General features: G+C 37.7%; 2 protein-coding genes and 1 pseudogene across 13 annotated transcripts; 1 reads left to right on the top strand and 2 right to left on the bottom strand.

Moving 5' to 3' along the window:
* Positions 1–219: 219 nt before the first annotated feature.
* LOC112182986 lies at positions 220–5,008 on the top strand. Of its 12 annotated transcripts, none has more exons than XR_005810143.1 (6): positions 220–815; positions 1,744–1,861; positions 4,011–4,108; positions 4,250–4,319; positions 4,425–4,523; positions 4,639–5,008. XR_005810143.1 is itself a non-coding variant. In XM_040518751.1 (4 exons), the coding sequence occupies exons 1-4, from the start codon at positions 1,288–1,290 to the stop codon at positions 4,732–4,734; spliced, it is 360 nt and encodes a 119-aa protein (XP_040374685.1). In that variant the 5' UTR covers positions 823–1,287; the 3' UTR covers positions 4,735–5,008. The 12 variants fall into 12 exon arrangements, 1 of the variants encoding a protein (XP_040374685.1); XR_005810142.1 differs by having other exon boundaries at positions 3,990–4,108; XR_002929623.2 differs by having other exon boundaries at positions 221–815; positions 4,001–4,108.
* A 486-nt stretch (positions 5,009–5,494) lies between these two features.
* LOC121051552 lies at positions 5,495–6,674 on the bottom strand. The gene is made up of 4 exons (XM_040514100.1): positions 6,381–6,674; positions 5,996–6,301; positions 5,821–5,908; positions 5,495–5,718 (listed from the first exon to the last, which is right to left on the bottom strand). The coding sequence occupies exons 1-4, from the start codon at positions 6,569–6,571 to the stop codon at positions 5,581–5,583; spliced, it is 723 nt and encodes a 240-aa protein (XP_040370034.1). The 5' UTR covers positions 6,572–6,674; the 3' UTR covers positions 5,495–5,580.
* Positions 6,675–15,784: 9,110 nt separating this feature from the next.
* Positions 15,785–17,787, bottom strand: LOC112181750 (annotated as a pseudogene).
* Between the last annotated feature and the right edge of the window lie 7,030 nt (positions 17,788–24,817).

Genomic DNA, 24,817 nt, shown 5'->3' with positions numbered 1-24,817 from the left:
TTGACTTATTCAAACAACAATGATAAGAAAATCTGTTGTCTGAATGAGTTGGACTGAAATTTTAAAAATCTCCCTCCCAATCGATAAGGTACTTCCCTCTAAAAATTGGTCAAAACCCTAGTTGAGTCAAAGAGTGGTAAGCATCAGACAACGTAATTGTGTTGTCTGTGGGAGTCAACTCATTTAACATCTGTTTTTTATTTTTTGTGCAAGGCAAAATTGCCTTCTGCCTTTCATTTGTGTAAGCCCGACCTCATGCACGTCTCTCAAGTCTGCCTTTTTCTCTCAAGTTTCTCAGCTCAACTGATCTCAAAATGGGCATCCCTCAAGTCTCCATTGAAACTGGGGCCAACGACCACAGGGCAACCACGACCGATTATCGGACCCTAATCTCAAATTCAGCAGCAGATCGAGGTGCATTTGAAGAAAACGCTAATTTCAGTAGCGGCGTTGCACTTGAAGAAAACCATGATAGGCCATCTAACAATCATCCATGAAGAACCCATTGAAGGAAGTAGAGGATGAGTTGATCTAGAGGAAGGTCCGACAGATCCTAGATCCAAAATTTGAACAAGAAGAAGAAGAAGAAGAAGAAATTGGGGCCGATTTTCCAAAAGCCTTGAAGTTGAAATCGAAGTTGATCGACGCATAAGTACTCTTTCATCGTCACTCCGTATTTTCTTAAACATCAACGTCATCCTTCCTTTTGGGGTTTTTGCAGGGTTGCAAAGTTTGGTGCCTTGGTGGGAAATGTGGACGTGCACCCCTGTCTGCTAGTTGTTCATTCACTACGGCCTCAAATTCTTCTGCTCAAGGTAAGATTATGCTCAGACTTCTTCTGGGCTCATACTTCTTCTGAGTCACCTTTGATTATGATTATTGGGTTGAATTGGTTTGCCAAATTTTCACGGAAAGTTTGTTTCTTTTTGGAATCTGGATTTTGGGTTTTACTGGGTTGGATGAGTTTTTGATGGTAGCTGCATCTTTGTATTATTTTTCAGATTGATGATTAGTTTTCAAATTTCAATTATCTTCCCTGTGATGGTATTATGATGTTCGGCAATATATAGATTGATTGTGAAGCTATACATTCTCACCTTGCATATATTTGAATTTGAATATTAATTCCAAGAGGTGGGCTGATCATGATCTAGATAAATCAACACCTTTGTAAACATTCACAGTAGCCGACAAGAAAAGAAGCTTGATGAGGTGCCGACATAGAAAAGCAAAAAAAAAGAAGAAAAGCTTGGCGGTGGTTTTCTAATCAAGTTTGAAAACTTGGTGATGATATGCTCCCTAAGGAATCAATTCCCACTAAGTTTTCGTAATCTGTATGTGTCATATATAGGCAGTTAGTTATTCCATTCTAATGAGAAAATGTTTGATTCACCATTGCATTCCAACCTCTTTTATGCCACCGCTGTGGACGATTTGTAGAAGCCAACTTTCTGCATAGTTGTAGGCATCAAGACCCATTCTTTTATTCTCCTACTGTGGTAAGTATATGGGACTCATAGGCATCTTGTCATTGTTACTAGGTTTCAACATTCCCCATATTTTTTCATGATCAAATGCTAAGGTCGTGTAACTACCAATGTTTTCTTGCATGTTTAAATTAGCAGCTCTGGCAGCTCACTGTTAAATATCAATGTGAAGAATAAAGTGAACAATTGCATTGTCTTTGTAGTTATAATCTAATCAAACAAAGGCACTTAAGTGATCAGATCGAATCTTTTGTAGGTATAATGGTGCAGAAGGCCTCCACACGAAAGTGACCAAGTTTGTCAGGGACAAAGACTGTGTTGTATGTGGCCCAGGTGTGCTTATTGAGCTGGACAACTCAGTTACTTTGCAAAAGGTATTTTCAGTTTCCTATGGTTTTATTGGATTTCTGTGAATCATGAATAGTAAGTGAAGAAAGTTCTTGATTAAGAGTACTTGCTGGTACAGATAAAGTCTTCTATAAATGATGCTAGAGTCCGTGTTGTAGTGTTCCTAAGATCAATTGAAGTGTTTGCTTGTCTAATCCTTGTTTGATTGAACTTGTGTCAACAGTTCATTGAGCTACTTGAAGAACACCCTAAATTGCTGTGGCTTATTCTCAAAAAAAAAAAAAAAAAAAATTAAGGGTATAAGACAAAATGGCAAGGTGGAGTGCAGTAATACCAAAAGCTTTGAAATAATTATCAAAAGCTTTGAATTCATGCAAGAATTTTGGCGTGGCTGGGACTTTTTTATTTGTCTAAGTGATCAATATCTACTTCAATGTGGCATTATGATTTGTTTAGCTGCATTTAGTTTCATGCTTAATGGAATCGTCTCATTTTCATTGCAAATGGAGTCCACCATAGTTTCTGAAAGGCCTTGATCAAAGCTAAGAGAAGCAACACAGACAGAAAGCTTAAAATCATAATTCTAGTTATCATCATCTAGTAAGCAAGTTGACTTGAAATTTTTTTCGTTCTTGACTTGTTCCCCTTTATAAATAATTGACTCAGCTATCAACACTAAAGTACTGTCTGCAAGAATTACCAATTAACAGCTGGAACTTTAAGCTGTTTCTATGGAAGGCAGAGTCGGATAGTTTTCACAATCTTCTCCCAGTTTTACCTTCAGTAGTTCATGTCCGTCTCCTAATATATTCCTTTTTCACAACTACTTGGCATTATTTTTCAGAAAAGCTCTATCTTTGTTATATTTAGTATTTCTTACACACCTCAGGTTCTGTAATCACCATTTGAGTCAAATGACCATGCCACTGAAAAATTCTTCCCTATTGTAAAATGTTTATAGAATTTGTTGTGTAACAACATTTTAATGTATGCCTGTTTGTGTTTATTGTGAGCTAGAATCTAGGTATAAACATTTCTGCTGGCCCCAATTATCTGCAGCCATTATAGTTAGAATCTAGGTGTAAATCCTTTTGCTGGCCCCATTATGATCAGGCTCTGCTATATGTTGTATAGCAAACTAATAATCTTGGATTTGCATGAATTGTGTTGTTCATGTTCCTATCTTTGGTCTCGAGGAGATTCTAGTTATAATTATTTTTGTTTGAAATCTGTTGGCTCTTTAGCTTATTGGACAGAAAATTGTAGTGTGTCACTTTCTTGCTTGGAATATGTACCCCCAGTAAACTTGATCTGTGAGTTTTGTGAAAATTTGATAGAAATGAAGTGAGAAGCTGGTTTCCACTTTAATTGCTTTATTGTGCATATTTGCTGCATAGCTGGACTGCTGAATCAATTTGCAACATTCTGATCATTTAGAAATTACAGAAATTTAACTAGAAATTTCAATTCTCCCTTAATGATTTCATTTCATTTAGGTTTCACACGATTTGCTACAAAAAGATTCTCACCCAAATTATTCTGCCTAACTGCAGTTTGTGTTGTAAAAATCCATCCTCCCCTAGTCCCCTTCTTTTCTTCCATCATGTTAGTATTAGTAATTGTACTACAAGTTTTTATATCTCTCTTTTCCTTGGGTGTTCAATCATTTTTGTTATTACTCCTCTTGTTTCTTCTAGTCCAAAATCACAACCTATCATTCAATCTAGGTCTAGATGAAGAATTAGAGTTTTTTTTTTTTTTTTTCCTCCCTCAATTTGTGCAATCTTACTGGATTCTGCAATTGAAATATGTTTAATAATTACAATAATTATTGCAATTGCAATCAACATGGAGAATATACAGTGGGCTATGCCTTTTTTTTCTTTTTGCGTAGAGAAGAAGAAGATGACATTCATTTTCTAATTTTGATTTGATTTTCTTTATAAAGTTATTTTAATTTAAGTTTTTATTTTATCTTTCATAAATATATATTGTTTCCACATCATACATGAAATTAATCAAGACCATTGAAAGTATTTAAATCTAATGGCTAAAAAGAAGTGTATAAATATGTGTAAAATAAAGTGTCTCAGGAACCGGACCCATATATAATATGTTGCATACAGTAGTTTGTTTTGGTACTAAGTATATCAGTTTGATGTTAGTTGTCATTAGATGTTAACGGTTGTGAACCCCGCTGAAGAAGTTGTGCATTTCATGAATCCATTGAAGAGACGACTTATCACCGGTGAATGGAAAACTATTGTGGACAAGTAAGTAATATTAACCTTCAGTTCGTAACAGTTCTAAAATCATTGTTTTACTAACATTTTTACTGGAAATGTCAAGTGCTTTGATATTTTTTAAGTTCTTCTATTTTTTGAAACTTTATTGTCGTCATCATGAATTTACAGCTCAATCAAACTATGCAATGAGCAAAAAACTAAGAAAGGCAGAAAAATAGTTACATGAAAAAATTGTGCGGTATGTTCTAAATTTGGCTCAATGCATGTGCAATTTCATTTAACTTATAAACTGCTTAATGTCATTCCACAACTTTTTGGTTGGTACTTGACATTTTTGTTGCAGGGCATTCTGGAGCAGCAAGGTGATAAAACCTGTGGGTTTTGGATTATGCATTACATGAAGGACATAGTGGAGGACAAGAACCAAGAGTGGAGTGCTAAGGTAATATATATATATATAACCAAAATCTTTTTTATCTGGCATTTAATGAATTTCAGTTCTTCAAAATGGCTTACATTCCAACTAATATTAACTTTCATATTTTCTATTGTTGCAGTGGGACAGAAAGGGAAGCAACATGTACACACAAAATGATATTGATAAGGTTCGGGCCGAGTGGGCACCAAATGGTGCCCAATTTCAAGAAAGCTAGTGCCTAACTCTTATATATATCTGCTTTTGGACATGCATCACATATATAACCCAGATCAGGAAGCTATAGGTACTAGTTTTTTGCTTTACATGCTCGATACTGTAATGTTTGTTGCGTTGCCTTTATCGATCATGTCTTTTGTTTCATGGATGGGGTTGTATTGAACTGATCCATAGCAGGTTGTGTAATATACTGAATGATTTGCCAGTTTGATGAAATGGCATTTTCTGGATTTCCAGATTACCTAATGAACAGTACAAAATGATTTTTCTGATTTGATTTGATTTGATTCGATTTCCAGATTACCTAATAAACAGTAATTGTGTCGTCTAAACAACCATCCAACAACCCACTCAAAGCCAAAAGTGTGTTGTTGGATCAAACAGAAAACAATAGAAATGGGAAAATTCTATTGTTGTATACTAACTCAAACGACAAAAAGTTGTAGTTTCAATATCACCATGTAGACAGATATATGAGAAATTATGTTGTCCATTCAATTAAACAACAATAGGACTAGGAAAATTCATGTGATCTTAGATGCTTAATATCAACACAATCATATGGCTCTAATTGATATCAGACGACAGATAATTGTGGTTCAAAGGTACATACAACCACAAATAATATGGTTCTAATTGATATCAGACGACAAATAATTGTCTTTCAAAAATATGTACAACCACAAATAATTGTCTGTGAAATAGCTATTAAATGATAGAAAATAAAGATTGCTGATGTCTATTTATATATAAGATAACACATTTCTGTTGTCTGAAATATTCATAACACATACTTGTACATGTGAGGAATCAATCAGACAACAGAAGACCAAAAACATGTTTGTCATCTAAGTGCAATCAGACGACAGAGTTTCTCTGTCGTCTGATTGCATAACGGACAGCAGCGCCTCAGACGACAGATATGATCTGTCGTCTGATTAACTTTTTGGCATAGTGAACCCTCAACTTGCATCTGTTGAACCTATTTACATAACTTACCAATATTAGACTAAGAAATGAAAATGAATTATACATACACACATGTAAATTTGGAATTATATATGCTAAACTATTGATCACTCACACATCCCAAAAACCACTTTTGAAATCTTTGTTGTTGTTCCTTTCCTATGTTTGTAATATTCTGCCTCTCAAGTTCTGCTTTATGCTCCCTACACGGAAAATGACAATATATTCAAAGTTCCTACTAGTAAATATTTAACCAAGTATACATAGAAACAATGCAATAGTTCATGTACCTTATATTTGGGAGTACCTCATCACAATTGTTCAACACATACCATCGAATTGTTGCAAAATCAGTTAGGCTAAGAACATCATCAACTGCTCCTTTTAAAAACCTAACATTCTGGTTGAAAACAGATATTCGTGTCATTCTTCTCTCATTCACATCATGATTCCTGTCTCCTTGGTTAAATTTTGTCTTAATGTCGCGAAAGTACATAGAACAAAATGTGAGGCATTCACTGTCGCAATAACCTTCAGCAATTAATCCTTCGGGATGGGCTTTGTTTCTACAATAATCCTTTAAATTATGCATTTTTCTACAAAAAAATGTAAATAACAGTTAATACAATTTGTATGATTAATATACTCATATAAATAGATAGTTTTAAAAATTACCTCTCGAATGGGAACATCCAACGATATTGTACTGGTCCAGCAAGTATTGCCTCGTATGCTAGGTGAATTGGCAAGTGAGTCATAATGTTAAAAAATGAAGGTGGGAAGTTCAACTCTAGCTTGCACAGAATTACGACAATATCTTTATCTAGTATGAAGATAAATTGGAGTGTCCAGTAAAAACGATTCATGCATGTAAAAACGATTGTGTACTCTTTAGGGAGAAGTATGAAGATAAATTGGAGTGTCCAGTATATAATGAGCCTAGGTACTCTTCTGATAATGGCAAGAAGAAGGTTCCCTAGAAAATCTTGAGATACTTTCCCTTAATTCCAAGGCTGCAAAGATTATTTATATTGAAGAAAACAACTATAGATATGAGATGGCACAAGGATAAAAGGTCAAATGATCAGTATATGAGGCATCCTGCTGATTCTCAAGCATGGAAAGATTTTGATCTAAAGAATGAGTCATTTTCCATGGATTCTCGCAATGTTCGGCTTGGATTATCAACTGATGGTTTTAATCCATTTGGTAATTTGAGTAACTCATATAGCATGTGGCCGGTATTTCTTGTTCCATACAATCTCCTGCCTTGGAAATGTATGAAAGATCCATACTTTATGATGTCATTGCTTATTCCTGGACCAAGAGCTCCTGGAAATGACATTGACGTGTTTCTACAACCGTTAATTAAAGAGTTAAAGGAACTATGGGAGGTTAGGGTTGCTACATATGATGCTGAATCTGGACACAATTTCTGCTTACGAGCTGCATTACTATGGACAATAAACAACTTCCTTGCCTATGCGAATTTGTCTGGATGGAGTACCAAAGCAAAAATGGCATGCCCTACATGCAATGAGCAGACACCTCATCAGTGGTTAAACCTGCAATATCTTTATCTTTATCATAACTGAGACCTAAGTCACGAATAACCTTTTTTGATTCATAATAAGATGTGGGACATGTGTTTCCATCAGGTAATGCCTCCTTGACTAACTCAAGCAATGCTGTAAAGAACTTGTTGTTCCACGAAACAATATCTTCAAATGAAGCAACTTCACAATGAAGGATAATTTAGAGAATTTTTGACAAACTGGATACAAATCTTGCTCAGCATCGCTCATCAATCGTCTAAACTTACTTTCTTCCATGATAGGGACATGTTCTTGAGAATTGCTATCATCATAAGCTTGGAACTCATTTAACATCTCAACTACATCATCAACATCCTCTTCATTTTCAAATTACAAGATATCATCTTTTGGTTCAAAATCATTGTCTTCTTCTCCATGATCTGTCCACTTAGTGTAATACATAGCCATTCCATTTGCATATAAATGATCCTCAACTTGGTATGGGATATATTTACGAAAATGATTGCAATCCATTCATGGACAAGGAATTAATTCAGGCCCTGGCTTCTTGTGCGCAATTGCGAAATTCATGAATTGTTTCACCCCATTGATATATTCTGGCTTTCCCCTAGTGCGTAACTGAATCCAACTCCTATCCATCAACGATAGAGACTAACTCTAGCAAATATCAAAAATTAGACAAGTTAATGAATAACTTATTAGCTCCATAAGAACCAAAGACACAACAAGACCCCATATATTCACAGTTCTGGATGTGTTAACAGACAAAAATAAAAAACAATAACAGAAACAGGAAAAAGAAAAAGAAAAACCAAATTAAATGCTAACCCACCAGATCTAAAGTTATTGAGATTACCTTTCCAATAGACTTAAGCTCACGACCAATGGGTCCAAAAATTGTAGGTCAACTTCAATAGGCCATACTGCATGCCAAATATGAATCAGCTAAAGGTTTAAAAACGAATAATACAACCAAGTAAAGGTAAGTAGCACCAAAATTCAAACTTAAAATGCCTATGACACAAGCACAGTAATCAAAAGTATCCAGCATTAGAGATTCTCCCTGTAACACACTTATCAAACGCAGTATCTGTTTTCCTAAGAGTAGAACATACATCAGCAAGCTTAGAAGTTAAAAGTAATAACTTTGTGGTAATATGAGAAAAGGAAAGACAATACACCGGTTAAATTATAAAGCAATGTCCTACACCGGTTAACTTTGTGGTAATGTAGTTTTTAGCTTTTGAATCTCAAATATCAAAAACCAAACATTAGAGGATAATAATAACAATAGCAACGATCCTAACAAATAAAATTGGCATCTTGAAATACACCTCAGTTGCCTCAAACATTTAGGATGCCTATCTAGTGTTTCACAAAGTAAGTTAGCTATGCCCTATAAACACTATTGAAATACACCTTTGACTTCATTGATTGTCAAATAGCTCAATCATGAAGTGAGATTATCTAGAACTTTTAGGGTATTCACTAATCTAGCACTCAATCCAAAGTTCATAATTCCATGTTAAATAGAAAATTGTCATTAGTACATTACCCCCTCAATTTTCAGCAAATAAAGAGATTATAGATATCAAATATTATCCTAAAGATGACTGGTTATGCTGTAATTGACAACTTGAATAAAATCTCAACTAGAGAACAACCCTCAGTATACATTTAGAACAAGCATGAGGCTTCACCATCACATAACAAAGGTCGGAAGTAACCCATTTCCCGGATTAAGCACTTTTATGTGTTGGTTTCCTCTTGGAATTGTTTTTAGGACGAACCTTATTGACAAAAGCCTTTTCTAAATCCTAACACAAATGATAAAGAAGAAAGTTATGAGCTTTATAACAACTTTGTGGTCTGCATTAAAATCACAGAAAATAGGGGAAAGTGAGGGGAAGAGAGGCAAGAAGAGTGAAAAAATGGACCTTTGCATATAATGTCTCGTCTAAATGTCTTTAGAATTCAAAACCAATTAGCCTTTACAAAATGAGGTTAAATAAACAAATTGAATCACATCACTTCAATACACAAGCAAATCTATCCCCTCTAAACTCCCCAGATTGCAAAACCAAATGAAGAACACTAAGTTTGGCCAGCGATATCAGAACTTCACCTCCAGCTTTCCAACACCTGGGGAACCCAATAGAACTATTTCTCTTTTAAATTTGTAAGCTATAAATCTATTTATGCCATCTGACAGTTAAGGACAAGTAACTAGAATACCCAGGAACTTCTGAAAACTTGATCACCCAAAGGAACATCTTGACATACACCTCAGTTGGCTCAAACATTTAGGATGCCTAGCTAGTGTTTCACAAAGTAAGTTAACCATGCCTTATAAACACTATTGAAATACACCTTTGACTTCATTGATTGTCAAATAGCTCAATCATGAAGTGAAATCAGTTCAACAAGCCTCTCAATGATTGAAAGAGATACTTACAATCAAGTAATTCATTGGAGGAGAAGATCGACGGAGTCGGAGTTGGGGGAAGAACACGAGGACCGACAAAGTTCACTATATCCACAGGGTTCAACAAAACAAGATAAGGAAATAGTGATAATACTTTAACTATGAGATACACTTTTGGCTAACTTACAGATCTCTACTTCATTGCAAGAAGTTCATAAATCCAAAACTCATATGATCATTTTAGTCTACTATTATGCGTTAGTTTCGTGTTTGGAATGCAGATGATAAACTAATCGAAATGCAGCTAGAAAGATAACAATTCCATAATCACCACACACAAAAGCTGAATTAAAAGAGTTGAAGACTCAGTTACAAGAACTAGTGGATAAAGGATTCATCCAATCTAGTGTGTCCCCTTGGGGTGCCCCGGTTTTATTTGTTAAGAAGAAGGATGGCTCTTTAAGGTTGTGCATTGATTATCGGAAGTTGAATAGGGTTACCGTGAAGACTAAATACTCTTTGCCTCGTATTGACGATCTCTTTGATCAGTTGAGGGGAGCCAAAGTCTTTTCTAAAATCGATTTGAGATCGGGTTATCATCAGTTGCGGATAAGGGAGTCTGATATACCCAAGACTGCTTTTCGATCACGTTATGGCCACTATGAATTCAGAGTAATGTCGTTTGGGTTAACTAATGCTCCTGCAGCTTTTATGGACCTCATGAATCGAGTGTTCCGTCCTTATCTTGATCGCTTCGTGATTGTGTTCATCGATGATATCTTGGTATACTCTAAGGACGATGGTCAACATGCTAAACATCTAAGAATTGTATTGCGAACCTTGAGGGAGGCTCAGTTGTATGCAAAGTTCAATAAATGTGAATTTTGGCTTAACAGTATTGGATTCTTAGGTCATATTGTTTCTGCAGAAGGTATTAGTGTGGACCCTCAGAAAGTAGAGGCGGTGCTAAATTGGGAAAGACCTACTACAGTGACGGAGATACGTAGTTTCTTGGGTTTGGCAGGTTATTATCGGCGATTCGTACAAGATTTCTCAAGGATTGCAACTCCTCTTACTAGGTTGACTAGGAAGGGTGTGAAGTTTGTTTGGTCAGAAGAGTGTGAGAAAAGTTTTCAAGAGCTCAAGAGACGTTTAACTAGTGCTCCGGTTCTAGCTTTGCCTGATGATAGTGGGGGTATGTGGTATATAGTGATGCCTCAAGGCAAGGCTTGGGTTGTGTTCTGATGCAACATGGAAAAGTGATTGCCTATGCCTCTAGACAATTGAAGCCGCATGAGTTAAATTATCCGACACATGACCTTGAATTAGCTGCGGTAGTACTTGCACTTAAACTTTGGAGGCACTATTTATATAGAGCTCGGTGTCAAATCTTTACAGATCACAAGAGTCTTCAATATTTACTTACACAAAAAGAGATTAATTTGAGGCAAAGAAGATGGTTGGAGTTGATTAAGGATTATGATTGCACGATCGAGTATCATCCGGGAAGGGCCAATGTGGTAGCTGATGCTCTTAGTAGGAAATCATATCCTTCCCTGTTACCCTCCCCTTCCTTGTCACATTTGAGAACGGTCCGAGTTCCACTTCTTTATGAATTGCGAGCTACAGGAGTTAGTTTGGAAGGGACTGATGAATCTGCAGCCTTAATAGCTAGTTTCCATGTGAGGCCAATCCTTATTGACAAAGTACGAGAGGCGCAGCTGCATGAGGAAGCTCTACAAGAAGTGAGAGAGGCAGTGGAGAATGGAGCTAGAGAAGACTTCATTATTAGAGGGGATGGAGCTTTGATGTGCGGGAATAGAATCTGTGTACCCGATCAGGATGATCTTAAACAGGAGATACTAGAGGAGGCTCATAGTTCTGCTTATGCCATGCATCCTGGTGGAACCAAAATGTATCGGACTCTTAAGGAATACTACTGGTGGCCTAACATGAAGAGGGAAATTGCAGCTTATGTAAGAAGATGTCTAGTGTGTCAACAAGTGAAAGCAGAAAGACAAAAGCCCTCAGGTTTGTTACAGCCATTACCGATACCAGAATGGAAGTGGGAGCACATTACTATGGACTTCGTATCAGGGTTACCACGTAGTCGTAATGGTCATGATAGCATTTGGGTAATTGTGGACCGGCTTACTAAATCCGCACATTTCTTACCTGTCAGCAAGACTTATAAAATGGATAAATATGCAGAGCTATACTTGAATGAGATAGTGAAACTCCACGGCACACCTGTCTCTATTACTTCTGACCGAGATCCCCGCTTCACTTCAAAGTTTTGGCGTGAGCTGATGGAGGCTTTGGGCACTCAGTCTCAGTTTAGTACCGCGTTTCACCCGCAAACAGATGGACAGACGGAAAGGACCATTCAAACATTGGAAGACATGTTGAGAGCTTGTGTTTTGCAATTTAAGGGGAATTGGGATAATCATGTCGCATTGATAGAGTTTGCGTATAATAACAGTTATCACTCCAGCATTGGTATGGCTCCTTATGAAGCCCTTTATGGTAAGCAATGTCATATCCCTCTATGTTGGAATGAAGTAGGAGAAAGGAAACTTATTGGTCCAGAATTGGTACGAATTACGACTAAAAAGGTCAAAGTGATCAAGGAAAAACTTAAAACGGCTCAGAGTAGACAAAAGAGTTATGCAGATAACAGAAGAAAAGATTTGGAGTTTCAAGTAGGTGACTGGGTATTCTTGAAATTATCTCCATGGAAGGGTATTATAAGATTTGGGAAACGAGGGAAGCTTAGGCCTAGATACATCGGACCATATGAAATCACGGAGCGAATTGGTGAAGTTGCTTATCGTTTAGCACTACCTCCAAGATTATCCAGAGTACATGATGTCTTCCATGTCTCAATGCTTCGCAAGTATGTTGCTGATCCCTCTCATGTTCTACAAGAGCAACCTATCCGATTGAGGGAAGACTTGACATATGAAGAAAAATCGGTTCAAATACTTGATAGAAGGGAGCAGATACTCAGGAACAAAACAATACCTTTGGTCAAGGTGCTTTGGAGTAATCATATGGTAGAAGAAGCTACTTGGGAACCAGAAGAACAAATGAGAAGGCAGTATCCTCATCTATTTTGCTAGCAGGTATGTAATTTCGAGGTCAAAATTTTTTTAGGGGGGGGGAGATTGTTACGTCCCAAACCTAGAATTAACGATTTAGTCATTATTTGGACGATAATTGTTGGATACTTTCAATTTTTAATCTTTATTGATATTTTAGTGGCCCTAAAAGTTGACTTTTTGTTCGGGTCAAAATTTGAGAAAATGTTCTTCATGAAAGTTGTAGGGGACGTTAAACCGAACGCGTGCATATGTGGTACGTAAAAATTGGGCTTAGTATGTGAGAGTTATGGCTAAAAATGTAGAATTTACAGTTCATGGTATGTTATATATATATGGAAATTACTGTTGGTAGATTTCTATTTTTGGAAATCTACCTAACCGGGTAACTCTCTCTTCTCTCTCTCCCCGACCCTTCCTCCCTTTTGGCCCGATTCTTTCCCCTTTGATTTCTTCCTCCTCCGGCCGTCCCAGGATGTAATCCGGCCACCCCCAAGCTCGGTTTCTTCCCCTTGTCACGTCTGTGGAGGTATATTACGGTGATTTGGCCGGAGAAGCTCGATTTGGAGCGGAGGAAGCTACGGTGGCAGTTAGCCATTTTTGCAGATTTCCGGCGATTCCGGCCACCTCCGGTCACCATTTTGCCGTTGAAGGCTCGGTTTTCCACGGAGATCATTTCGCCCCTAGCCTCGAATCAAGATTTGAAGTGTAGAGGCAGAATTGAAAATCTAGGGTTCTTGATTTTCTGGGTTAATTTCGCCGGTTGAATTCGACCATTTACAGGTATAATTTGGGAATGTTGTAGTTGAGAAGTTTAATCAGTGTGTTGAGTAGTTGCTGTATATGAAATTTGGTAGCCGGTGGTGAAGGTTGGTACCGGCGCGTGGGTGCCACGCTCCGCCACTGTAGGTGGCGCGTGAGACTGTGTTTTGGCCGGAATTTGACTTCTGTTGTTGATATAATTAGTCAATTATACTTTTAGTTCCATGATTGCAGTTTTGGGATAAAATTGGAGAAGAGTGATTATGGATTTTGATGTTGATCAATGATGAAATTGTTAATTGAATTATGAGAAATCCATCTATCGGATTTCCTTGATTCGGCCCTAAAGCCCATACCTTAAGGGAATAATATTAGTGAAGAAGATTGGGAGATTTTGGGCAAATAAAGATGATGTTAGGGTTTGGTTTTAATTATCGTAATTTAGTTTTCCATCCAGTAATTAAGGTTTACGGACGTTATATTGTACAGGACGTGAGGAGGATTCCCTCGAGGAGGGTTCGGATCGACAGCAGGCTTAGCCGTACACTGTGAGTGGACTTTCGTTTTCAAATAAGTGATGCATGCATTTATTTATTAAAGCATGATTTATTTATTTAACATATTATTTTCCGAGCATATAAGTTTGATTGCAAATTATCCCGTGGTTTTTCTTTTGATAATGATTGTCATGAAATAAATATTGATTTATACCACTTGTAAGTTTCGGTTACCAAGTTGCTATGCTCGGATTCGAATTCATAATTGATGTTGATTGTCGACGAATTGTTTTCGAGGTGATTTTCGGTTTTATACTATTTATATTATATTATATTTATATTCGTCGATTTGAGACTTTATTAGCAAATTGAGTTTTGTTGGAGTAAACCTCCATGTTTACTTATCGACCTACGATTTTGGCATTGGGAATGCCTTATTGATAATCTATTTATCATTTTAGCGTGTGGGACACGCTGTTGGTTTATATGACTTTTTACGAGAATTTCCGGGTACGGTTGGGAATCGCACCCGCGTTTTCTTTATTCGTGGGGCATGGGGAAGCCTTAAGAATTTATTGGATTTTAATAGTTTTTACCCACCATACCTGGGTCGTCATATTTATTGCTAGCTAGCCTATTAGTACTCCTCCCTACTTACTATGTGTTTGTGGGTGAGTAAGAGCAGAGCATGGGATGCTCCAGAGTGTGGGACACTCCGACCCGAGCCTGGGAGGCTCCCTTCTTTCGTATGATGAAATTTCTTCCCCATATTTTATCATTACTTGACTAGCGGGGCTAGTCCGATTTCTTTTAACCAGCGGGGCTGGTATGTTTTTCACGAGTTTTGGATTTAAAGAATTACGTTTTATAAATATTGCATGCATCGAGATTTTATAATGTAAATTTGTGGGAAAGTATAAACTTTTATTCCTTTATACTTATTTATTTTGGTCCACTCACGCTAACGTTTTTATGTACTTTCCCCCTGGGCCCTTTGGTTTCAATTGCCCAGATCGCAGCGTTGCTGGCTGGCTTAGGAGTGGAGGCTAGCACCACCTTTGCCATCTATCCTCAGTAGGTTATTTGTTAACCTACTTTATGTATTATATTTCGAGTGTGTTCTTTAGATTGCTCTGATGACTTAAAAAGGGTGGATTTATACATTTGTATAATTATGTGTGTATGGGAGTTGTATAATATTGGAGGAAGTCGAGAGATTTAATTTGCTGGGTTGTAATTTATATAAATGGTTATGTTTGTGTAGTACGATGTTTATACTTGGAAAGTTGCGGATTGTTGCTTGGAAGCAGGGTGGCTTCAAGCATAGAAATTACTATACTTAGAAGTGTCTTCAGCAGGTTTAGGGTTGTCCACTTTTAGGGGAAGTTCTGTCGAATTTTTCCAAAAAGTGGGTCCCGCAAGTCCATCTTGGAGTTAGGAGGGTAATTCCGGGGTGGGTCCTGACATTATACTACCCTCGAAATGTGTGAAAAAGAAAACCAACAGAGCATATTGTCTTAAAGTTACGCCCACTTGCCTTGTTTATTCCAGCATTATTGAGTCTCTACTTGCCAATCTATGATATTAGTTGATTGCGAAAATTCTATCACATCCAAGTCTAATAAACTTGCACATTTTTCTGTGGTTATATTCATTAACTAGTAGAAATAACAGTGGAAAAATGCAAAGTATCCAAAAGTGAGTTCAAATAGGAGAAACATGATACAAGAGTGTAAGATTACCAATAATCCATACAGGAGCAGATGCCATCTTTATAAAAGTGATGGAATCAAAGCATCTTTACCATTGTAAACTCCACAGTAAACATCTTTGAGATCCATTTGGTCAGTTTGTGGCGGTCATTGCATTAAGATTCTGGGAAAGCTATATACAGAGCAAAGGTAATGCCTAGTGTCTCACTGTGAAGCCCTAGACCAATGATTGTGGTTTTCCATCACTCTCATATTTAACCATAGGTGCCTGTGAATGGTCAGGTGAGTACCCTATTTGAGTCTTTCCTTCATCGCATCCAGGAACTGATATAATTCTCTACTACAAGGATGAGATGTGTCCCCAGCAAAAAATTCATGCATAATACCATCTATGTCTATTAAACTACAGCCAAGCTCTTTGGCTATACCCTCCTCTGTCATGAATTTCCAAATTGATCCGACATCATTCCAGCGGCTAGCTGAAGCAGAAGCATAGACTCTTGACAATAGCACATAAACACCTCTAGAAACATCCTCTTCTCCAGACTCAAGGATCTGCCCGGCCACTTCTTCACTTAGCTCAATACTAGCATGCTGTTGCTTACTGCAAGCATCAAGAAGACTCCTCCATATTACGGCATCAGGCTTCATGGGCGTTGTTGTCACCAAATTCAAAGCTTCGTCAATGAAAACAGCACGTGCAACAAGATCAACTAGGCACCCATAGTGCTCTAATCGCGGTTCAATCTTGTACTCTTTTACCATCACATCAAAGAACTTACGACCTTCGTTAACCATGCCCCTGTGACTGCATGCACTCAAAACACCAAGGAATGTGATTGAATTTGGCCTACAACTCTCCATATTAACTATACGATCAAAACACTTTAAAGCTGCCTCAGCTTTTCCATGCATGGCAAATCCCAGAATCATATAATTCCATGTAATCACATCACGTTTATTCATTCCCTCAAACACTTGGAGAGCCATATCCAAGGACCCACATTTGCAATACATATCAACCAACGAAGAGTTCACCAACACGTTGGTGGCTACAGCATTATCACACTTCCTCAACACATAAGCGTGAGCCCACATTCCCAAATCCAAAGCCCCCAAACCAGCCCAAGCATTTATAACACACTGCATTGTATACCCATCAGGCTCAAACAGCCTCTGCATCTGACCAAACACTTTAACTGAACTCTCAAACTCGCCAGCCCCAACCAAAGAATCAATCATAACATTCCACGACACAACCCTTCTCACACACATTTTCTCAAACACCTTCTGTGCGTAATCCAAACACCCACAGGAAGCATACAGATGAATCAGACTATTGCCGATATAAACGTCTGAACCAAACCCAAGCTTGACAACATGAGCATGCGCTTGTTTTCCTTCCGATAAGGCAAACAAGTAAGCACAAGCTCTGAGAAGGGGAAGGTATACTCATCCGGCAGAGCAACTCCTTGTGATAACATTTTACAGTAGAGTAGTAGAGCCTGGTTTTCGAGCCCAGAGCTTCGAGCGCAACCCCTGATGAGAGTGTTCCAGGTGAAAGAGTTGGGACTCTCAATCTGATTGAAAACCCGAAAGGCGTAGCGGATATCGGTTAGGGATGAGAAGTGGAGGATTCGGCTGTGGAGGAAGAGGGTGTGTGGGTTTGTGGTGGATGTGGTGCGCAGTGTGTGAGCGTGTATTTGTTTCAGCTGAGACATGGACGTACATTGATTCAACAAGTGGAGAAGACGGCTGTGGTGGCTGGGTGAGAGAGAGTCTCCATTACTGGTGTTGAATGTAATAGGGAGATGATGATGAGGAGGAGGAGGAGGACGATGATTTGGTGGGATTGCCAGTGCCATTTTTTCAGGCTGCCTAGTTCAACGTGAAATCACATTCACAGGCATTGGACAAAGGACTAATGTACAGTGAAGAAAGATACCGAGTTACTCGCTCTCTTAATCCAATAGAAGTTTTTACACGCTGCAGGTGAATTGTGTCTAGTTATTTGAAATAATCGACACCACCGTAGGGTTTTAAAATTCTCTTCATTATATAAATTGTGCATGGGGGATAAAAATAAACGTAAATAGGGCCTAAAGAGTCATTGTTCACAGATATATCTAGGGAAAGATATCCAAATGAGTATCATTACTGGGTGTCAACACACCTTGTTGAGGCCCCAAAAATGGGTTAAAGAAACAAAACTAGCATCATAAGACAGAAATAAACTCACAAAACAAATAAAATTGCATTAGAAACTTTACCAATAAGGACCTTTAGCAAAGGTTTTCCTCATTGTATTTTCTCATGTCCCACTACTGAATCCCCATCCTTCAACGCGGCTTCTCTCTAGCCGCCACTCTCATCTCGTGAAACCCTAGCCGGCTTTCGATTTTTCAATTGCTGCTCGGCCGGCATCAATACCGATCTTGGTTGCGTTGTTGCTGTGTTTGCTACTGCCGACGGGAGGTTTCCTATTGACTAGTGATAGACTCATAATTTCATACATTTTTATACCCTTAAATGTAGAATTCTAGGCTTAGTTCTTGTCATTTTTGAGTCATTTACTTTGTATTTGTGTTTTGTAGGTTAAATTGGAGAAAAAAAAGATTTGGAGCTTAAACTCAAACGCAGGATTGAAAGGGTGCTTGCTATCCTAAGCGTCCAGAATTATCTCTACTATGCGTCAACTTTGAGGATTAAACTATACCTTCCCAGAAGGAATTAGCAGGCGAGCCTTACATCATTGGCAAGATACAGATGTTAGCTTTTTGAGGAATTTTTACGGAAGTGGATTCGCATTCTTCTGGAGAAAGTTATGATGATTTAAGTGAACCAAGTTCGGGAAGGCTGATTCTGATGAGCTTTGCATACTGTGCTTAAGGGAATGACCTTGTGCTTGCACACTTATTCTACAATTGATTCGTGCACTTGCAAGTATTATATTAAAATTGACAACAACTGGTTCTCAGGATTGCTTAGTTTCATGGTTCTCTTGTTCGATGCTTCTAAAGCAAGGAAGTTATGTGCTTTGGGTTACTATTTTGACATTCAGTGGGTAGGAGGGGATGCTCTAAATTCTTGTTTCGAGATTGAGCAACGACTTGCTGCTCCAGTGGAGACGTCGAGATAGGAGGATGAAGTTTCTCTTCTATGCTGACCGCGGCAATAGTTCGAGTGTACTCTTGACGGATCTACACAGGGGTAGAGTGGGCTGGGCCAGGTTGTTGTTGGACCTGAGGCTGACTTTCCTTTTGACCTTATTGGGGTTGCTATTTAGTTAGTTGTTTTTACTATCTAATAATTCCCTACTATATTTAGAGAGCTATGACTTTTGTGTTTTGGTGTGCCTTTACTATGTCATTGTGTTAACATAATTTATAGGCTCCTTTTTTAAGTAAGCATGGAGTGTTCAATTAGTGGACCTAATTGCTGTGATACCACCACAAACTTCTATCTGTCCATAGATAATAGAGGGATGGTATGTAATGGCTCATTTTAACTTGAGATTTATGAGATCTCTATGACTTCACAAAAAAAAAAAAAAATTGCTTTCCTCTTTGTTTTTCTAAATTTAATGTTTAATTTATTTTTTGAATAGCATTGTAAAATGAGTTACATTACTGAATGTTCACGAACTTTAATGAGCTCTCTGAACGAGCCATAGGATACAAGTTAGTCTAATAAGTGATTGAAATACTCACCTAAAGAAGTGTATAGAATCTCTCCCCAAGACTAGACATATATGATTCAGTTTCAATTTTTCGATAGCACTATTAGACGAATTTTATTCCTAAACGTTGGCAGATCCACCTGGGCTCCCTTAACAAGCTAGAAGAACAAAATTTTCATAGATAAATAACTTGCATAAGAAATTTGTATGATCTTTTCTAACTTGTCATTGGCAAAGGTGTTCCCCACATTTGTTTCTTATAGTAATTTTTTGATGCCTTTGTTAAATGACTTATATGCCCAAACACTGGCAGATCCTCTCGAGCTTCCTAAACAAGTGATAGCAACCAAAAAGTTAGCAAAAGTAAAAATGGAACTGAACTCACAAAAATAAAAATAGAAATTCTTGGTCACCAATGGCAAAGTGACCATTACCTGTGTGTGTCTCTGTGTGTGTGTCTATATATATATACATCCGCATTCAAAAGAAGATATCCATAAGATTGATATTTTGCGGATTGAATGACGTCAGCCATTGGATGGTGCAACCAAAATCCTATCATTCAATTTTGGTTGATTCCAAAACAAGTGCAGGTCAAGTGATTATTTACTCATTTTGTTCTTTTGTAAACAATAACTTCATCCACACGCAGGGCCGGTCTTGAGGTTTTTGATGCCCCGGGCAAAAAAAATTTTGGTGCCTAACTACCCATATATATATATATATATATTCATATGTAAAACAGTACAACTTTAAACGATAAACATTCGAGCATAGAACAATAAAACAAGGATTGCGATGTAGCAATTGTAAATACGTATGCATCAACATATCAACCTGCAACTTCTGACTTCCAATTAATGCATCTAAAGATGCTATGTTTGTAGAGAAAGAGAGCAAAAAAAAAAAAATTCCATTGTAGGGGAAAAAAAAAGTTGATCTTCTAGTGTTCAATATAGATTGAACATGTAATTAACTGATTAAGGATGTTGAAAGCTGCAAATTGAACATCAGCGGTGACAGTATAGTCGAGATTTTGAGATTACAGGCACAAAAATTTATAATAGTTGTTAGAATAATCAACAAATACCACAAAATGCCTGTAATAGAACTTATAATGTCCAAAATTTCAACGAATTTAAAAATTGAAGAACACCCACCATAAAAAAAATAATAATAATAATTTGAAGAACACCCAATTTAACTATACCTATTTTGATCGATCTCTATTGCAGCCTGAATCTATGGAATGCCAAAAATTATGTCTGATCACCGTAGAAGAAGAGAAAAATATAGGAGCGAAAGATTGAGAGGAGGTGACAGATGATGAAAATAAATTGCTTGATTGAATAACCATTGAAACCCCAATATTTCAAGAGAAATTTGTTTGTTTTTAAAGTTTTAGAGAGAGTTAAGAGACTCTTGAAATTCGTCTGCTATAATTGTGTGTACAATTCTCAAAGTGAGGAGAAGAGAAAACCATTTTGAAGTGAGGAGAGGAGAAGAGAAAACACTGCGTTTGGGAACAAAGCAATTTTTTTTTTTTGTTTACTGTCGACATATACTATATATAAATATTTTTTTTTATATATATATAACCTTATTTAAAAAAAAAATTTGTGCCCCCCTCTCACTTGGGCCCTGGGCCATCGCCAAGCCCACCCTTGGGCAAGGCCGGCCCTGTCCACACGGCCACTCTGAAGTCATCATCTTCGTTCTCACACTAGAAGTATCGATCTTAGAGCCACGAGAAAGCCACCGATTCATCTCAAATGGGTGATCTTGCTAGCCGGTCTTTGATTTTCCTCTTTTGTTTCTTTTTCTCTGAGTTAGTACTGATCTCCTCTAGATCTTTCCCACAACTTTTCCGATTATGGAAGCATTTGCAAGCTATAAGGATCCTCTATCATAGAGTTGTGATTTTCTATGTTACAATCTAGGAGTTTCATGGTAGGCATCAGATTATGAATTTTTCCTTTTTGCCTTAATTTCTTTATGCTCTACTCTACTTCAAGCTCTACTAGTCTGATTTTTGCATTTTCGTCAGGATTTGCTAGTAGTGTAGCTATCCTTAAGGAAGACAGTTGTACTTCTAATGGTAAAACTGCTTTAGACCCATAGACCAAACTGTATGATGTGCAACCAGTTGCCGTGCGGATGGTAGTTCTATAGGCCCATAGTGCCTCAGGCAAACGATCATGTCAATCTCTTTTATTTGCTGAGACCACTTTTTTTAGGATAATACCAATCACTTAGGCCTTGTCAACTGGCGGAGCCAGGCCCAGCCCAGCCCAGCCAATTCGAAGCGGGCTTGGAGCGGCCCGACTTAGACCTTACTACATTTTTAAATAATATCAAGTCGGGTTAGGCCAGGCTTTATTGTAAATTGCAAGATCCAAGCCCGTCCATATAAAGTGAGACTTGTGGGCTTTTTCGGGCCAGGCTGAGTAGCCCTCATTTTTTCCAGACCGGGCCTGGCTTTATTTACAAATAAATCTTTAAAGATACTATTATTTTTAAGGGGTTTGGAACCCAACCTAGTTAGGAGGCTCATCCCCACGCCTGGTTGAATTTATTAAAATAAAAATAAGGAAAATACAAAGTGTAGGGAATGGGGGACTATACCAAAAGTCCAAAATCATTCCCATTACAACTTAGAAGTTAGAACAAAAGCAGATTATTAATACAACTTCTATTGAGTTATTTCTACTTAGGTATATTGTCTTCCATTTTAAGGCTGTTCCTCTTCTTTGCACAACTTAGTTCGCAGATATTCTACTATCCATTCCTTGGTTTGCTCTTCCTCGTCCTACAATATTAGAGATTACAATCAAAACAAGAAAAAAAAGAGATGCTACTGTCACATATACATATCTGCAATGTTTACAAAATAGAAGCACAAAGCAAACAAGTACTCATTCACTATCTAATAGACAATTAAGAGATAATGAAGCTCACCTTAATCACCTTTTGCAAAAGTTGTATCACTATCTAATATCCACCAGGGCAATCTTATTCACTAGCAGAGTGGAGTTATGTCAATCTCATTCATAGCATTATTATGTCAATCTTGCTCTACTTTGCAAGATTGCTCTACTCTAGCAAGTGTTATGTTACCAGGATATTCACTAGCAGGAATAAATAAATTATGCTTACATTTTACTCTAGCATATCATCGAACATGTATAGCACATTAAATAACACACCATTAACCCACATGTATTCGAGCATTTGAAGCCATTTACTAATATTCCATCTAGCTTGTAAAAAATATAGAAAGAAATTCCTGCACACTCAAATTTTACTCTAGCATTTTATCGAACATTGTCCCACTGTATCAGAGCTACTGAAGCCATTTACTAACTAATACTCCATCTAGCTTGAAACAGAAAGAAAGAAATTCTTGCACACTCAAATTTTACACTAGCATTTCACAGAACATCAAAATTACAGTAGTAAAGCTATAACGGTACCCAAAATGACACTCTCACAGACTTAAGCGAAACCTGCAGCTCCCTTCTTCCTTGGTGGAGCTTTGGTACTTGTTCAAACAAACAAACCAATTAATCGCAAAACTAAAACCAGACTAGACATCAAGAGTACAAAACTAAAAGGATCAATACCTTCCTGAGCTATCAAATCCTCAAGCAACAAGTAATCTGTAGAGGAAGAGGAACAAAGTGAGTCGATGTTATGGAATTCATGAACAAACAAAACCTAGATTCATAATCACCTTATACGAGTTTCCATCTCCTTAGATACATTCTATTGGCCTTTCTCTCATATACAGGTTTTCGAGGCTGAAAAAATCTAAGCCCTTCTCTCAAGAGGAAGACAAAGAAAGTGAGTCGATGAGAGAGGATCGAATGATCGATGTGAGTCGTGAATGAGGTGATGGAGGATTAGAGGCAGAGCGGCTAAGAGGAACAATGTGAATCGAGGCCAAAAAAGTGAGTCAAAGGGAGAGGCCGAGAGGAGCAATGGAGGATTGGAGCTTGGAGGGAATGGAGGAACAGCGGTTGAGAAAGTGAGAAAAGTTTAGGTCTTTAGTGAGTTAGTCTGAGTCGTTCAACCTAAGTCACCTAGTGTAAGACAGCTGGTCTCCACTCTCCAGATCTAACAGTAGGAAACAGATACTTGTCTAAAAAAAATTATATATATATATATATAATTTTATATAACGTATGTTAATTTAGGGCTATTACAGGCCGGGCCTAAGGGGCTTTTGGCTGGTCAGGCCTATGGGCTGGGCCGGGTTTCAAACCCCTAAACCAAGCTCGGCCCACTACCTACTAGAGTGGGTTTTTATGTGGGACGGGTCATGTTTTTACCCTGCGGGCCTATATCGGCCCACTTGATCCGCGGGCCAAATGGTTAGGCCTTCAAGTACATTATTGAAACGTTTTGTTGGACTAGTAGCCGTTGGATTATAACTTACTGAATTCGTATTGGATATTGTACTTTTCATAATGTAACCAAGGCCTTGCACTTGAAGTATAAGGTGGTATTAGATATTATCTTTGAGGGGACTCTTAAGTGATATATGATATGAGTCTTGATAAAAAAAAAAACTTGCAACGTCCTCTGCTTTCACTACCTTAAGGGAAATTGCTTCACTCCATTTTGCAAAATTATTTGTTGCAGCCGATATATATTAATGCAAACGTAAGGATTTAGGGTTTATAGAGCTAATAACATCCAATCCCCAGGTTTCGAAAGGGGATGAGAGAATTGCAAGATGAAGAGGTAATGGAGGCGTGTGTATAAAATCTCCATGCAGTTGGCACGCCTTGCAAGCTCAGGCATAATTTATTGAATCTTGTATCATCGTTGGCCAGTAGTAACCTATTCTCTTCAATTGGGCCGTTAGTTTTGAACTACCTTGATGGGTTCCACAAATACCGGAATAAGTATCTTTAAAAGCTTGAACTGCCTCCTCTTTTGATAAACATCTCAAGAGTATTTCATTAAAAGATCTTCTGTATAGAGTGTTATTAATGTATGTGAATCGGGGAGCTGTTCATCTTACATAAACCATTTTCTTCGGATCTTTAGGCATTCTTCTAGTTTGATAATACTCGATCATATCCCTTCATCAATCAGACTCTTCTTCAACTTTGAATACTGAGACTACAATTGCCTCGTAGGAATCTTCCAATCACTTGAGTGTCATTGGTAACAATCGACATTACCCAACTATTATCTGGACGTCTCTTTCATTAGGGAAGGTCAAGGAAGCTGTCAAATTAGCCAATGTGTCGGCTTTGTCATTTTCTGATCAAGGGATGTGGCTAATACTTATGTCTTCAAATTACGCCATGAGATATTTGACCCCTTAGTGATATGGGATAAGATTCTCGTTCTTGACCGTATTGATAGG

The sequence above is a fragment of the Rosa chinensis genome, chromosome 1 (assembly GCF_002994745.2).
Source record: "Rosa chinensis cultivar Old Blush chromosome 1, RchiOBHm-V2, whole genome shotgun sequence".
Classification (NCBI taxonomy): Eukaryota; Viridiplantae; Streptophyta; class Magnoliopsida; order Rosales; family Rosaceae; genus Rosa; species Rosa chinensis.
This window is presented reverse-complemented; position numbering and strand designations above follow the sequence as displayed.

Bases quoted from the DNA above. Each gene is read 5' to 3' on its own strand.
- LOC112182986 (XM_040518751.1), top strand. From the start codon at position 1,288: ATGATATGCTCCCTAAGGAATCAATTCCCACTAAGTTTTCGTAATCT. The intron at 1,862-4,424 runs GTATTTTCAGTT...TTTTTGTTGCAG, and splicing joins ACTCAGTTACTTTGCAAAAG to GGCATTCTGGAGCAGCAAGG. The intron at 4,524-4,638 runs GTAATATATATA...CTATTGTTGCAG, and splicing joins ACCAAGAGTGGAGTGCTAAG to TGGGACAGAAAGGGAAGCAA.
- LOC121051552 (XM_040514100.1), bottom strand. From the start codon at position 6,571: ATGAATCGTTTTTACTGGACACTCCAATTTATCTTCATACTAGATAAA. The intron at 6,302-6,380 runs GTAATTTTTAAA...ATTTTTTTGTAG, and splicing joins TGGATGTTCCCATTCGAGAG to AAAAATGCATAATTTAAAGG. The intron at 5,719-5,820 runs GTGAGTGATCAA...TTATGTAAATAG, and splicing joins AAAAGTGGTTTTTGGGATGT to GTTCAACAGATGCAAGTTGA.